Source organism: Phodopus roborovskii, unplaced genomic scaffold, assembly GCF_943737965.1.
Source record: "Phodopus roborovskii unplaced genomic scaffold, PHOROB, whole genome shotgun sequence".
NCBI lineage: Eukaryota > Metazoa > Chordata > Mammalia > Rodentia > Cricetidae > Phodopus > Phodopus roborovskii.
Genome location: NW_026125281.1, coordinates 12,120,327 through 12,136,867, shown reverse-complemented (window position 1 = coordinate 12,136,867; position 16,541 = coordinate 12,120,327). Strand labels below are relative to the sequence as shown.

Below are 16,541 nucleotides of genomic sequence, written 5' to 3'. Positions count from 1 at the left end.
GAGAGTATATAACAAATATAGAAATCTACACTAGAGGTTAGAGACAGCTTCCCTATGAAAGTGAATTCAATCTTAATTTTAATACAGTAAACACAAGTTTATATTGTGGATAATCAAAGAAAAGTCAGAAGGGTTACACACAGCTGCACTCAGTCCCTAATATCAAGATTAGTAAAAATGACCAGCGTTATGGAAAGTTCATGGTATGCCAAGCACTGTGCTTTGTGACTTCTGTTCATAATTCTATTTTGTCTTTATATCTTCTGATCCTCCTTGCTAATATGAATAAACAAGTTTAGAAAGACAGGCAAAGTGGCTGTCCAGTTTCAGAGCTGTGTAACATGTCTGGGCCTCTCTCTCTCTCTCTCTCTCTCTCTCTCTCTCTCTCTGTTTCTGTGTGTGTGTATGTGTATGTGTGTGTGTCTGTCGGTATTCTGTCTCTGTCTCTCTCTCTGTGTGTGTATGTGTGTGCGTGTCTGTCTGTCTCTCTCTCTCTCTCTCTCTCTCTCTCTCTGTGTGTGTGTGTGTGTGTGTGTGTGTAGGCAACTGATTTCCCACTGCATCCCTGGCCAATGGGGAATAACTCACTAAGAATCATGGAAGGACTAGGGAGCGAGAGTGTGGAAAGCCCTGTCATGTCACAGTCCTCAGTAACCAGAAGCCACTTCTACGCCTGAAGTTGTGCTCTGCACCCACGAGGCCTTGAGCACTCACTTCTGGCTGGTTTCCAGCTCTGTGTGAGCACATGTAGGACAGGCGGGGCTGTAAGCTGCCTGGATGAGTGTCAAAGATCTGCCTTGACATAAGCAAGACCGTTTGCAAAGGCCTGGAAATTTCTCGTGCCGGGTATATAGAGAATTCTGTATCTGATCTTCTAGTTGATTATTAAGCCTTCATATACAAACTGTACAGATTTAGTCAGAAAGTTGACTTTAACCGACAACTTTAACAACAACAAAAATCAGGAGGCAGGAGAGAGTCTGGTTTGTTGAGTTGCTGCAAATGTCCAGTTTGAAATGTCCAGTTTTCTAAATAAATGAGGCACGCATGTAAGAAAGTATGGCTTGTTCTCGGGGTTGGGGGATCCAGCCAGAGGGTAGGAAGGGGGACTGTGATATAGGAGGGCTGTGAAGTAGTGTCTGCTAGATATGTCGTGGCTGCTGCACAGATACACTCACAGCAGCTGTGGTTACCTGCGCAAGACTTGTACAAGGTCAATCCAGTCGTCATTTCAGCATGCATGGGAAAGGGTCTTTTAAGTTCCAGCCTATCCCAGGAGCTATTGCTAGATGATGACTGCAGGTAGAAAGGGTCACTTTTCTTTGGAGAGGTGGCCACTAATAGGTCACCCATGCCCCCCTGGATACAGTCAGACTAGTTAACTCAGAGACATTAATAATATTAATATTAATAATAATAATAATAATAATAATAATAATAAACAGAGGATGTGAAGTTTGGAGAGAGATGGGTTGAAGTGGAGGGTTCTGGGGAGAGGTCAAGGAAGGTCGTAGACGTGGAGATATTTGAAATACATTGCATACATATGCATGGAAATTTCCAAGAGTAAATTAATTTTTTTTTAAATTAAAGAAAGTATACCCCAAGAAGCTCTCTCTGCCCATGGACATACAATACAATAAAAACTCTAAATCGGCTAATTCAAATTTAAAAAGGCTAAGGAAAATGGTGCCTAAAAAACGGAAGAGAGGGGCAAGACTATTATGAATCATCAAGTAGAGCATGTCAGGAAAGAAACGAATCACAGAAGGAATCTATCAGAAATTCTGGCATTGAAAATTCACTAAGTGCTGTGAAAAGTTCAGTAGAAAGGCTCGGTGGGAGATTGGAGATGGGAAAGAAATGCTAACTGACCTCCAATGCAGGCTACAGTTATCCAAAGTGAAACGGATAAAGTAAGAGTCAAAGAGACTGCCGGACACCAGGTCTCACACCAGCGCGCAGACGCCAAGTGTGCAAACCTGTCTTCTGTGCTCCCATGGGCCTGGGTTTTCCTACAGGAGTTAGTTCTCTGAGCCGACCACTTCCAAATCAGGGTTCAGGGCCTCTTTCTCAGGTTAGCAGCTCCTCACCCGGCGTAGAAAGAAGCTTACAGTTGGGCGTATATGTATCTAATAAGCTATGTAATCAGGGAAAGTAAGGATCTAGATTTGAGAACGCCATAGAAGAACATGGCATCAACAAGAAAACTGATGCTCAGGGCCACCAATAGGAATTTTGAGTTTTGGAAAGCCTAAGTATCGGTGTATTTTTAAAACTCATAATTCAAAAAAAAAAAATCGATAAAGTCAAATTCATGAACATCTCCAGCATAGTGAGGGCATTACTACCTCAACTTGCCACCAGAGGGCAGCACTTGACTCTTGATGCAGGTCTACAGGCAAGAAGAGACCAAGTCTGGGATTCATACCACAAAGTGTGAATCGCAAACATGGATGTGAATCCTGCAACTCCTTTAACAATAGTGGGGTGGACTGCCCAGATCTTGTGCCTGCACATGTGGGGAAGTCACGGGCTGTGTAATGTGGCTCTTAGCCTGTCCCCAAGACGCCTTGATGGTCCAAACACTTGAGCCATGCATTACGGTAGCAGATGCTCCCAAAGTCATCACACAGCAGGGGTGGGTTTGGCATCTGTATCTGCCATATGAAGCCAGACGGTGTCCTGGTCTTTCTATTTTATCCTTACCATGTCCTTATACTGTTCTGGCCCCACGTTACCTGCTTTCCCGAACACGACTGACATTCTCATTCCAGCCTCCTATCAGCACTCAGGGCATTCTTGTGTTCAGGTCTGCTGACCAGGTGCAGCATACGACGTGGTTACACAGGGCTTTGGAAGTTTGAGGACCAAACCAGGGGAGGTGTGGCCATGATAGGCAGCAAAAGCAGTTGATTGTTTGGTACTCAGACAAGGTTGCACCAGATGCAGTCCTTCCCGGACAAGGTTCAAGGGGGCACCATACTGAAGGACACGGGCTAGGGAACCCCAAGGGCAGAGGGTCAGGAAGAGCGACACCACTCAGTCCTCAGCAGAGAACGCCACAGGATCTTGCTGCTCAGGGCCGAGACTCAGAACCCTGGAGAGTCAATGGCCAGCAGATGCCAATGCGTTCTTGCAGGATGTATAAAATAGGAAGGCTTGTTTGGGCTATTTTTAAAATAATTGGATGTGTCAAAATTTGCCTTTGGCTTTAGCAGGCTCTGAGCTAATGGGTCTCAGCTGCAGTTGAAGAAAGAGCCCTGGGCGAACAGGCAAGCTCATTTGTTGCACAGGCTAGGAAGCTCCAAGAGATTAACAAAGAGTTAGAAGAGGATAATCAGGAAGTCCCTGACCATCGCTGGCTGAGTGATTCCTCCCAGCTCTCCCTGCCAATGAGAGAAACAGAAAAAAAAAAAAAAAAAAAAAAAAAAAAAAAAAAACAAGAGGAAGTGTCTCAAAAGCATTTGAGACCGAAGAGCTACTGACCACACCACCATCTGAGGGAAGAGAGGTTGCATGGTTGAGCCGTCTACAAACAACTCCGCAGAGAAGGGGAGAGATTGTAGAAATGGCCCAAAGAAGGGAATTCTGAAAGTTTATTGAGATGCTAGAGTACCACAACTCAGGACCCAAGACTACTCGAAGCAAATCAGCTGTAGTTGGAATGACACTGGTGGACCACAATAAAGCTGTCCCGATGGTGACTTGAATCAAGGCCGGGTTTATGAGTTCTTTTCACCAATGTGTCAGAAGTGACGGTGGTACAGGTTAATATCGCAGAATCTGGAAGGTGGGGGCCGGTAGATCAGGAATTCAAGGCCAGCTTTGACTACCTATTGAGTTGAAGATCAGCCTGGGCTACAAGAGAGCCTACCTAAAAATAAGTAATGCATAATGCTATTCCAAATCTTCAAATGGCCTGCCTTTTCTGTTTTGCAATCTGGTTTACATTACCACTGTTTAAGAAATCTGACTTCTCCAAGAACGTCCTCTTTAGTCTTGTGGGGAAACCACATGGCAGTGTTAGTGGACTGAGCTTCCCCAGAAAGACAAGCAGAGCTAAGTAAAACTGTTCCTATGTATTCCTGTCTGACTATAATATTCCAAGTAAATACATCAAATGCTATTGTTTTAAGGGCATTAAGCTTGAAACCCTTTTGTAGGCTGTTAGAAATTTTGTAGGCAATTGAAACAGCAACTGTGGGCAACCGCTTACCTTGTAGATACCTGTTTAATGAAGAAAAGCTTTGCTCATTATATTGGTTAAGATGATTCCCCCAGATATCTAAAAGTAGGAAATAAAGTGCTCTGTGGTGTGAGATTACATCTTTATCTTCAAATTGCTTCTAGGGATATTAATATTAATTTAGTTAATTAATATTATCATACAGAGATTACGAAAGCCATGGCACTGGAGTTAGAAGTGAGGTAACAGGACTAGGGGAACCCCAGATGGTAGAATTGTCAGATGTGGATTACAAAACAAATATGATTAAAAAGATGAGAAGACAGGGTTGAGAATTTTCACAGCAAGTCTCTGTGAGGTATGTGAATATGTGTGTTTATAAATTTGCAAGCCAATTCTGTCACATTTATGCCGAAGTGTAGAAGTCACAGATTGCCCAGAGCTCTTCGTTCCTGTGTTGGAGGCTGAGCCAACAATTCATCACTCACCTGTCATATACTCTGCCCTACCTAGAGCAGAACTTTTAAAGAACAATATGAAAGGATCTGTTCTCTACGGTGCGGAGAGATGACTAAATCAGCCAATGAAATATAACAGATTCTGTAAGTTGAGAGGAAGGATCTTTAAACAATATTATCCACCAAAAGATGCCGTCATTAACAATGCAACAAAGGGAGTAGAGGTATCAGTATAAATAACCAATAAAAGTGTCAGAGGCGGCATAAGCTACGAGCTTATAAAAGCAGAAAGATAGCACTTCCAAGTCTCCTTCTATACCTATGTAATATACAGTTTTATTTTGTTGCACATAGGTGAACATACAAATGCACACAAAACATATACATATAGAGAAACGATTTACATAGGCATGCTCAGACTCAGAATGACAGACATCAAGGTACTCATTTTCCTCAAATGTCAGTGTATCAGTCTCCTGTATCTTTGTTTGGGCCTCCCCAGAGTCCAGGAGGGCACAGGGATCTAGACTCTCGCCTGTCACACTCGCCTGTCACACACGGCTTCAGATGTTCCACGGTCTCTCAGCTGGCAGGTTCTAATTCTGCAAACTGGTTAGGGCAGCTCATCTACGTATCTCTAGAAAAAGGATCTCTTTCTAACTGGATCCCAGGGAATGCTCTCTTTATTATAGCCTGGGACTATATGTTTCTTTTCCTTTGTTTGTTTTTCAAGACAGGGTTTCTATGTGTAGCTCCAGCTGTCCTGGAACTCACTCTGCAGACCAGGCTGGCCTGGAACTCACAGAGACCTGCCTGCCTGCCTCTGCCTCCAGAGTGCAGGGATTAAAGATGTGCACCACCACAGCTCAGTGGTGTTGTATTTTTCTAATTAAACGTTTTTCACGCTCTGTGAACAAACAAAAACCCAATAAGATTATTTTTTTTTTAAATATCAAAATGAAACAAAAAGTACTGGCTCTGCCGTGAGGGCAGTTTCAACAGTTCTAGAGTTCAGGAAGAAATCAGTAGCTCCATCTTCCTTTCAGTAGCCTGCAAGTAGGTACCTGAGAGGTCAGAATGGCTCAAGGTTATGGTCCAGAGGAAATTAAGGTATCTTTGAAATGATAAGCAACAAGAGGGACTTGAGGAAAGGGAGGCATGGGTTGAGCAGGAGAAAAGCAGCTGGAGACAGAATGTGGCTTAAGCGGACGCCCCAAAACCATGCAGTGTGGCTGTGGAGGATGCTCCAATAGCTCGCCTCTGACATTCCAACACAGGGGTAGAGCTTCGTGAACCAGTCAGGCCCTGCCCCAGGTGAGAGTGGGAAGGTCTCATCTGAGAGTGTTAGCTGTGTCCTGTTTATCTCCCTTATGGGCCACTTTTGGAAAGCAAGAGAGGTTTGGAGAAGAAGACTTACGTTCTAGTCGAATACTATGCCACTTAACGTGTGAAATTAGAAAGCCCAAGAAACACCTTCAGCACAAACAGGCGATTGCTCCGTGTAAATACAGTCCCAGCTTTGCTCAACCCTTTGCGTCCCCTGTGCGTTTCCTTGCTCTGGGGACAGTCCCCAAGAAGGTGGGACACTCAGTGACTTCACCTGCTTGAGCAGTTGTGTAATTTGGGCAGCTGCCCCTCTTTGGCCATCTGTGCCAAGGAATCTCAGAGCCAAGAGTGTCTGCCAAGAGGAGTCAAGACACCACTGACAACCAGGACTTGGCATTGCTACAAATGGAGGTGTTCCAGCCCTCGGAATCAGCCAACAGCATTGTTAGAGGAGCGTGATGAATGGATTGAGTGCATCTGCCCTTGTGAGCTGACAAAGATCCAACAGGGTGAAAAATGACAGGGAGCCGGGCTTCCGGCATAGTCTGGGTAGGCAAGGCAAATCAGAGCCATTTTCCAGGGAAATTTTCCCTTCTGGACAGAGGTCATAGCTCTTCCGATTGGTTGGATAACAAACACTTGGTATCTTGAGCGCTAACCTGGAGAGACACTGCACATAGGAGTGTTATACCGTTAAGACTTGAAGAATCCGCCGGAGGGGCTGAGGCAGTGAGCATTCAACTTACTCTGAGCATGTTCCTTTCATCTTCTCCTGCCCCTTCTGGCTCAGTAACAGGTTGTAAAACGGGAATTTCCAGATGTTCCAATAGAACAGATTTTGTCATTGGAGTTTCAAGATGCTTCAGCAAACACAAGCAATATATATACATATTAATAATAAGCAAAAATAAAGCAAAGGACTAGCTGTAATTATTATGTACCGCCATAAAGGCTGTCAATTCTGGTTGTTAGCTTCCAGTCTTCCTATTTCCTACTTTAACCCTTACTACTGTCTCCCTTTTAGAACCTTGCCCCTCTCTCCCCCCCCCTTTCTCTCTCCCTCTGTGTACGTGTGTGTATGTGTGTGTATGTGTGTGTGATTGTGTGTGTGTGTGTGATTGTGATTGTGTGTGTGTATGTGTGTGTGTATGTGTGTGTGTGTGATTGCGTGTGTGTGTGTGTGATTGTGTGTGTGTGTGTGTGTGGTCACGAGGATATCTGGGTCACCAGTGGTCAGTTATGAGCCCTCAGCTTTCTTAGCCTCTCCCTGAATCAGCCATCCCAGGGGTGTTCCTCTCTGAAATACCTTCTTCCCTCGGATCCCAGACTGCACTGTCCAGATATTTTCTTCTGTTTCATTGATCCTGCTTTTAATTGTTTGTTTTTAGATGTTTTTGATTTTGAGACACAGTGGCTTTCAACTCAAGGCTCTCCTGCTTTGGCCTCTTGGGATTGTAAATGTGCCCAACCCTACATGGATGGTTTTTCTTAAATCCTAGCCCAAAGCTGTCTTTGAACTTCTTGGACCGCTTTGTTTGCACTCTCTTGCAGCTTCCGGATTGTAAATATCAGCTGCCTAGCAAGAACTCCCCCCACCCCCATCTGTCTCTTACAGGATCTTCCTTCTGAGCTCTGGACAGTGTACTTGGAATCAAGAGAACCATGACTTTGTTTAGAAGCATGAAAGGTTGGAGGGGACTTAAGAAGAGATCCTAATATTTGTTCATGATAATATAAACTTAAGAGTTTTTATTTTATACTTTAAGACTATATAACGTGAAGTTCTCTAGATAGCTCTATGGGTTCTAAGTGGAATTCTAGTGTAAATTGGAAGTCGTAAAGACCTCCATGTGTTGGGATGCTCTACAGTCACCTTCATTTGCCAGTAGTATGCACAGCCTTTATGCCCCTAATGAGAATTCCTTTGATAACGTGGAGAGAGAAACAGTCTGATTGCTTCTGCATTTTGGGAACAAATGACATCATTTAATGAAGACCTATTTTTTAGGCAAGTGTGTACAAATGAACCCTGCCTTTTATAAAATGTATTTTTTGATAAACAGCTAATGCTTTTTCCTCCTAACTTTTAACTTACAAAGAAAATTAGCCCTGAAATACCATCCAGACAAGAATCCGGATGATCCATCTGCCTCTGAGAAGTTTAAAGAAATCAACAATGCCCACACAATCCTCACCGACCCGTCAAAGAGAAACATATATGACAAGTACGGATCACTGGGACTCTACGTGGCTGAGCAATTTGGAGATGAAAACGTTAACACATACTTCATGCTGTCAAGCTGGTGGGCAAAGGTAAATCCCTTTTTTCTTTTTTTCAAAAACAATTTCCTGGAAGATCAGAGTATTATTCATTCTTTTAGACCCTATCTCAAAGAAAGGCCAACCTTCCTTCTATTAAACTCTTGTAAATAAAATGAGACATCACTTCCACCGAAAGCTATTATTTGGGGACCAGGTTTCTTCAGTCCATCAATTAATTATGAAATCCAACATGACTTAACAGACTTCTAGACATTAATTATATTTGAGTTTGGAGCTTCAGGTTAATTCCAACCGCTCCTCTCTTCTCCTGTGGTGACTAATTAAGAACTGACTCATTGTTCAAAACCCAAAATAATTTATTAGTGTGACAACTACTTAATAAATTATTATAAGACAAATTTAGCCATGCACTTTACTATCTATAGCATAGGCTACATCAGCAAAAACAATACGTAAGAGAATGAGTGGTAATTATGTCACAGGCTCAGCTGGCGTTGGCCTTGAAGTAGCAGAGAAGACATTGAGGGTAAAGGAAAGAATTAAATAGTAGAAGACAGGGAACTGGCAAGGGAGAGAGAAATTAATACCTGGTTAAGAAAAAGACATTATAAAGACTTAATAAATCAGAATTTTAATAGTAATCTCCCTTCTCAGGAACCACTAATATATGTACAATTGGTGATGGCCTTATATTTTATGAATTTTAATATTCTTTGTGATAAAAGTAATATTTTACATATAGAACATACATCCATTAATGTATCTTGTGAGCAGCTGACAGTCATGTAAGTTGTGGTAAGTAATACTTTTTAAAACCCCGCTCTCTGGAAAAGGCAGGATTCACGTTGAGCAGAATTTTGATGGCCGTTTTCTCCCACTTGACCTTCCTGTTTGAACATGAGAATTGAGAGAGTATGTTTTTATAGGTAGGCATGGAAACACAGTCTACCACAGAGCCACGCTCGCCTTCTGCTAACTTTCCTAGATCCCACTGACCTTTCTCTGTGGGAAACTGGAGAACGAGATGGTGCTGAGTAGATTTGGAGCCTGGGATGAGAAGAAAGCGTGTATGGGTTTGTGGGGTTGCCTGGGACCCTTTGCTCCAAGCATGACACTATTGGGGAGGAGAATCTGCAGGCACACTAACATGCACGTTTACCTGGCTGAATACTGTACCTTGTCTGTCCTGGATCATCTTGTCCAGGAGGCTGAAGAAAGTGGTGAAAACTTCTACGGACAAGCCTCACAGGCACATTTCTGTAAAAAGGAACATGCTTCTCTTTCCTGCTGTGTGGTGCTAGCCAAAATGACACCAAATATGCCTCATATACGATGCGTGACTCGATGGACCATCAAGATGTACATTTAAAAATACCAGATGCCTGCTTGTCCATAACAGTGTCGTGGATGTGCTAGGGCATGAAGTAAGGCTGTTTCTCTCAAAGGCCAGTTTCCCTGGAGAAACAGGATAGTGTTGAAAGGGGAGTGTCGGAGAACAGTCCGGAAGCTGTGGTGCGTAGAGGCGAGGAAGAACAGTGGTCCCTGAGGGCCATGGCTGGTCTCGGAGGCAAGTGCGGGGTTTTAATTTTCCCTAAAGTGATGAAATGATGCAACACACATAGCAAAGAGGCTGTAAATGTATGACCATTGGTCCTCATCTGCGAGCCATCTTCAGGCTCTATCCCATTCTTGGATCCATGATAAGTAGATGGGTGATGAGGGGAAGGAGCGTGGGGATGTCAACACTGAATTCTTCTAAGGTCGCTGGACAAGTGTGTATGCATACATGTGAACTTTATCCGTGCCCCATCCCACTCACTTATTCTACAAAATCTGAATTAAGATTTAAGATGTACAAACTTCTTTATCATAATAAATACAGGTTTTCTCAGTTGACCAAAACAAAAAAAGAAATGGTTTTCTTGGAATTTCAGATTGGGGAAGTCAAGAGAAAGTGTCTCCTGTTTAATGAGTAAGCCGTTGGTGCTTGTGCAGAGATCTTGGTGTTGTTCCCTGGGAGGGACAAATAATTTGTTTGCCTATTGTTTTGTATACTCGTTAATTCGGTAGGAACTGGGTGTCTGCAACGCGTCAGGTACTAATCCACCAGGCCCATGGTGTTGAAGGATGAGTCTTGGTTGTAGCCTGTAAGACATTCAGCCTGGTATAATGAGACAGACCTGTCAGCCAGCCTGTGTTCCAGCTGTCAGCAAGAACGGAGTAGAGATCTCAGTTGGCTTGACATACAGCTGGGATCTGAAGGGCAAGCAGTTCTTAGATCGGAGTGGACTCAGGAAAGGCATCATAAGGGTGGTTTTTGAGGTGATCTTGTACATCAGCTGGGTGTAAACTGAAGAATGGGCAGGGCCGTCTTGGCAGATGCACACAGAGAGTCTAGCTGTGTGGCAGAAGAGGCGGAAACCCGCCGCAAGAGCCCCGGAGAACAAGGGTCTCATATAGTTCACTCCGGCGGCCCTGCCCAGGCTGGGGTCAGAGGAAGCAAGGGTGAGCGAGGGCAAAGCAACCACAGGAGGCTCCTGAAGTGACACCAGAGACCCTGAGCAGAATCAGCAAAGCCCTCCCACCCAAACAGGGAAGAGAGGGAGGGCATGGGCATGTCGTGGAGAGGCTACGCGGGACCCGGGTACTAAGGGACTTGGGGCTGCAGGGGAGGCATTACAGGGGCACTCCCCTGCCGCATGCGTCTCTGGGGTGAGCACTGACCTCTATGAACTTCTTCACTTGGCCAGTGGGTAATCTGTCCAGCAGTTGGTCCGGTTTTTGCTTTGCTTTCTCACTCTCAGTACTCAAAACGGCCCAAGGTAAAAGGAGAAACAGCGGCAGCTTCCCTACTCCGGTGGAAAAAAAATTTCCTCTAGGTCTCATCCGTACAAACGTTTATGAGAAAAAAAAAAAGTTAGTTAAAAGGAGCGTACAAGATGGTTTCTGCGGAGATAAGGGTGTGTGGGTGCCCAGCCTGCTGAGACTGAGTCACCAGGCCTCTGAGGTACATAGTTACAGACGTCTGTGGGCTCATCTTCCTCTGCATGCCCCTCACTCAGAATTTGATCTGTTTACCCTAGACCCTGTTCATCATCATTGGCCTCTTGACAGGCTGCTATTTTTGCTGCTGCCTTTGCTGCTGCTTCAACTGCTGCTGTGGACACTGTCGGCCCAAATCATCAGCGCCAGAAGAGGACTTCTACGTGTCACCAGAGGACCTTGAGGAACAGATCAGGACTGACATGGAAAAAGGTAGGGTTAGCTGAGCGTAGGGGTAAATGGGCGTCATGTCAGAGATCCGAGTGGGTCCAGGGTCTTCCTAAAGTAACGCGTCCAGGGCGGGACCATACAGGCCACTCCCCCAACACTATCAGCTTTGGTGGGCATTTCCCAGAAGATGAAAGGCATCACCTTGATGAGCATAGAGAAAGGCTAAACACTGTTAGAGAGAAATAACTCAAGGCCGGTGTTGATGTAAAACAAGAGCCATTCTCCATCCCTTTACAAGAGAAATGGGCTCTGGTTCAGGGAAGTTAGGGTGAGAGCTCCCAGTGCTGGAAAGCTAACGTAGTTGATTTTTTGTTTTTTTTGTTTGTTTGTTTGTTTGTTTGTTTTTTATTATTCGGAGCCCACCACCCAGCTCCCAGATAAATACATGGAGACCTATTCTTACTTATGAATGCCCGGCCTTAGCTTAGCTTGTTTCTAGCCAGCTTTTCTTAAATTATCCAGTCTACCCTTTGCCTCGGGCTCTTACCTTTCTCTCTTCTGCCTTTCTTTACTTCTTACTCCATGGCCGGCTGTGTGGATGAGTGGCTGGTGCCCCCTCCTTTTCTTCCGCCACCCTTTTTGCCTGCCAGCCCCACCCATTACTCTCTCCTGCCTAGCTACTGACAGCTCTTTATTAGACCAATCAGATGTTTTAGACAGGCAAAGTAACACAGCTTCACAGAGCTAAATGAATGCAACATAAAAGGATGCAACACATCTTTGCATCATTAGACAAATATTACACACTTTTTAAAAATAGAGCACGCATCTCCACTCTGCTCAGCCACCTCTGTCTGTCTGTCTGCATACAACTCTGCTATATTTTTCAAGTTCATACTATCCAAAAAGAAAAAAAAAAACTGTAAAGAAAGATCTCACAGAATTCAAAACACCAGAGATATTTTATGGTCGCTGGGCAATGTCTTTGTTTAAGCCATCTAGGATCAAGCCAGCCTTTGTATTGCTTTGTCGCTTTGTCTTGAAGCCATTCTTGTGGTCGTTTTCTCCTGTGGAATACATTATGATCTCGGGGTGCAGACTTCATCGCTCCTAAGTCCCCGCAAACAACTGAAGGGATTGCTTGATGACGGAAAGAACCAGAACAGTGCACCCCCTACTTCTCTGGTCACTCTAACTAACACTGCACCAGGGACAATGTAAAGGCTTCCATATGCCTGCATTTCCCATCAGATGTAATGCTAAGTAACCTGTTGTGGGAATGAACTCTGCAGACGCCAGCAAAAGATTGTCCTTGATCACTCCAATAGTACTGAATCCTAGACTCACGGAACTGGGAGCTCAAAGAGGGTTTTTGGTTTGTTTATTTTGGTTTGGATTTTTGTGGGTTTTTTGTTTGTTTGGGGTTTTTTCTTGTTGTTGTAAACTGTGATGTCTTGCAATGAGTATGGCCATCCAGCAAATAAAAGTATTTTGATCATTCTGATCTGATATTGGAACCAAACTGGCCGGATGGGGAAATACAATGGTTGTACTATTACTTGGTGTTATTTTGTATAGACAGTGACAAATATTAAATCTCTTAATGAGGATGTACAGAAGGAACAGGCATTCAGGAGTACTAACAAATGAATTAAGCAGTGATGATTGCATGGAAAGGCCTTCTCATTAGGGAAAGGTGGTGAGGTCTGTGTCACAACTTGCTCACAAATGACGATTACAGGACACGGGTCACATATCTCTTGTGAGGGAGGTGCTTAAGAATTAAGAAGAAAATGCCACACTTCATTTCTGTGGCTACAACTCATTTTCTCTGGGTGTAACTCACCAGGAAAACCAGTACACTGACCTTTAAGGGAACCGAAATGTCAATTCCTACAAGGGAAGAGATGGGGCGTGTGGGCTGTCTCTGGGGGTACGGTGTGAAGTCTCTGTGTGTGCAGAGTCATGACACCATGTCTCCCTGACACATGATCTGTCCCCCATTACTCCCGTCAGTCAGCCCAATGCTCGGCCACCAACAGTACAGGGAGGGACAGGGAAATGACAGTGTCTGTGTTGACATTGTCTTAACTTTTTTTTTTTCTATCTTTATCTTTTTATTCTAGGCTGAATCAAAATGCAGAGCAGAGCTTCACTGTGGTGTTTTCACACACGTCATGGCACTTCTTGTTTTCCTAACATTCCATTTGTAGTAGGAAAACCTGAAGTAGTGAACTGAGTCCAGCATCTACACTTACCTGAACCCTTGCTGCCCTTCCTCTGTTAAGCTGGGTAAAAAGCCCCGGCAGGTCATTTCTTTAAAGGTTCCCATCTCCACAGTTCCCTTCTTCGGGAATACCTTCTATATTTCTGCTTTAAATGTCATGTATACGAACAAACAGACTTTTCTTCCTCAGTTATTCTAAGGGTTCAGTAACCACACCTTAGCTCCAATTTCTTGTTCCCTAGCCTTGAGGTCAGGAGTAGCCACCCCTCAGGTTAAGGTCTGTTGTTACTTAGAATAACACAGCCAAACATCCTACCTTTGACCTTTAGGTCTTATGACTTGCTGAGGACAGTTTTGAACTCTCTGTCCTTGTGCCAAGATAGAGTGCAGCCATCTTTTATGTGCACCCACAGGTGTGGTGGCGCTGGGTGGCTTTTGCTGACAGAAGAGAGTTGTTTGAGTTGCTCTGTTTCTTTAGACGGTGTTGAAGAATGTTACCCAGCTGCTATGGTTAAAAACTGAGGAGCAGACAGTTCATGTCACCCTTCAGTATTTGGGGCCATCTGGAGAGCTCACTAACTGAGTCTCCCGTCTTTCTCTCCCCATGCAAACCTAGAAGAACTGTCATGCTCTTGGAAACCAGTCGGTATCAAAAGAACTTACCTTGGGTAATTTTTAGTCTTTGAGGAACTAAAACCTAAACAGTGAAACGTTATGTCCCTTGCTCTCACATGCTCACATGTAGAAACTCCACTCTGTGGAATGTTGAGAGGCGTGATTAAAACAGGCTGTGTCCCGTTAACATCTGAAGGCCACAAGGAAATCTGAATTCTCTCAGCTGTGGTAGAATCATATTCCACAATGCCATTTCCCTCCCTCTCTCCCCTCCCCCTCCCTGTGTCTCACAAGGAGTAAAGGCTACAAAAGCCTAAATTGTACCAGTCATCAAAAAGATAAGGATAAGTCAGGCTTTTTGTTTGTTTGCTTGCTTGTTTCTCTTCTATGTCAAAGCCAATAGAATGAAATCCAACCAAGATTGTTCAGGCAAATATTAACAATTCCTTGTGAACTGATGGTTTCCTTTCTATGGAAAGAGGTGGAGTAGGGTATCTAAAGGAGAGGAGAGTTTGTAGTACTGACCTTGGATCTAAAAGAGTATGATTCAGAGCACAGAAAAAAATGTTGATTGCTTAGTTGTAATTGCCCCTCGCCTGGATAGAACTCAAATTCACAACCACTGAGCAGAAGCAGCCATATGGCTCTTGGTCTCCGCCAAGATATAGACAGACATGAATGGCACATCGAACATCACTCAACATTCATTACAGCTGCCTGTCCAGGGAGAGGGCACTGAGGGAAATGGAAATTCATCCTCTCTCTTTTTGGGCTCCATACTTAGTCTCCATTTCCCTGCAATGAGGAACCAGTGTCTAAGAACAGTACAAGGGAAATCTGTGATGCTCCATACAAAGACGTCATGGAGCATTAAGGCCAGGGCAGTAGGATGGGTGAGCCAGCCGAGGACTGTCCCCAACAAGGCAGCTCAAAGTGCACCTTCGATGCTTTTTTTATTGAGCACTTGATATCTGCCCACAGTACCTTAGCAGACCTGGTTCCTGGAATCTTGAGGATTGCAATCTAGCGAGTAAGATTTAGAGGCAAATATTAAACATAGAAACACAGAGAGCTAGCCAATTTACACAATAAATCAGCCAGGAGAGAAACATGGGGCCTGTCAAAGTGAACAATAAAGAGCTTGACCTAAATTCAGGCTAGCACAGCTTCCCCAGTGACATTTAAAGCAGAAATATAGAAGGTATTCCCGAAGAAGGGAACTGTGGAGATGGGAACCTTTAAAGAAGCCAATCTTCACCCAAGAATTATTTGGTACAGTCCTTCCCTAAGCCCTGCGGGTAAGAGGGTGAATGGTGTAAACACCAGGCAAGGCAGGTGAAGTCTATCAGGGAGCCCCACCAGACAGTTTTACCTCTGAATTAGTATGGCTTCCTTCCCTTCCTGAAGGTGATATTTGCAATGAGGCCGGAATGTTTATACAAGGAGGGGCTCTGCATCAGAATCAGCGGCAGCAGTTGGATGCCAGGAATGGCTAGGAGAGAGGAAAAGGAGCCCGGAGAGAGCCTCGGGACTCAGGGAAGTGCGGAACACTCTGTAAAGTCTCAGACATAGGGGTGTGATGCTAAGTGAGAGGAGCTAGGCACAAGAGCTAAGCATGATGTGATTATAGGGAGGTTACAGAAAAAATGTTCAGGGCCTTTGAATTTGTGGAGGAGACAATAGTTTGGTGGTCACCAGGACCGAGGGGAAAGGGAGGGCAAAGGGCAGCCCCACTGGCTTCCATTTCGGTCCAGGGAGACGTCTGGCAACTAACTACACAGAGGTGGGGAAGTGCGTGCGTGCGTGCGTGCGTGCGTGTGCGTGTGCGGTCTGAAAAGCTCCCCTGTGGCTAGAAGTACGGAGTGGGGGAAGGGATGGAGGAAATAGAATTAAGCAAAGCAAAATACTCGTTAAGCTTGGGATGTGGGGAAGTTATCCCGCCCTAACACTGCTAGCTGCTGAGGCCTGAGGCAGTGGGGTGAGCCAGTCCCAGTTCTGTGAAATGCGGCTGAGGGTTGCTTACTTAATTCACTTCTTAGATCTTTCCACTGTTACTGCTTTTATTAAACAGATACAAGCAAATATTGAGACTAACTTTTCCCATCAGAGAACGGTGCTACCTCCTCTGTGGCATTCCCTCTTCCCTCCTTGAGTTCCCCACTCTCACTTAGGTATCACCATTATATTTATATTCCTAATCAGCACCCTGCTTGGTTTTGCCCGTCTTTGG

At 44.5% G+C, this 16,541-nt stretch overlaps 1 protein-coding gene across 1 annotated transcript in view; it reads left to right on the top strand.

The window, feature by feature from the left end:
• The window catches only part of Dnajc5b (DnaJ heat shock protein family (Hsp40) member C5 beta), a 56,949-nt gene that overhangs the window by 38,102 nt on the left and 2,306 nt on the right, over positions 1-16,541 (top strand). The window contains exons 4-5 of the mRNA XM_051197225.1: positions 8,073-8,286; positions 11,340-11,511. Of these exons, the coding sequence (XP_051053182.1) occupies positions 8,073-8,286; positions 11,340-11,511 (386 nt within the window). The remainder of the gene's footprint in view (positions 1-8,072; positions 8,287-11,339; positions 11,512-16,541) is intronic.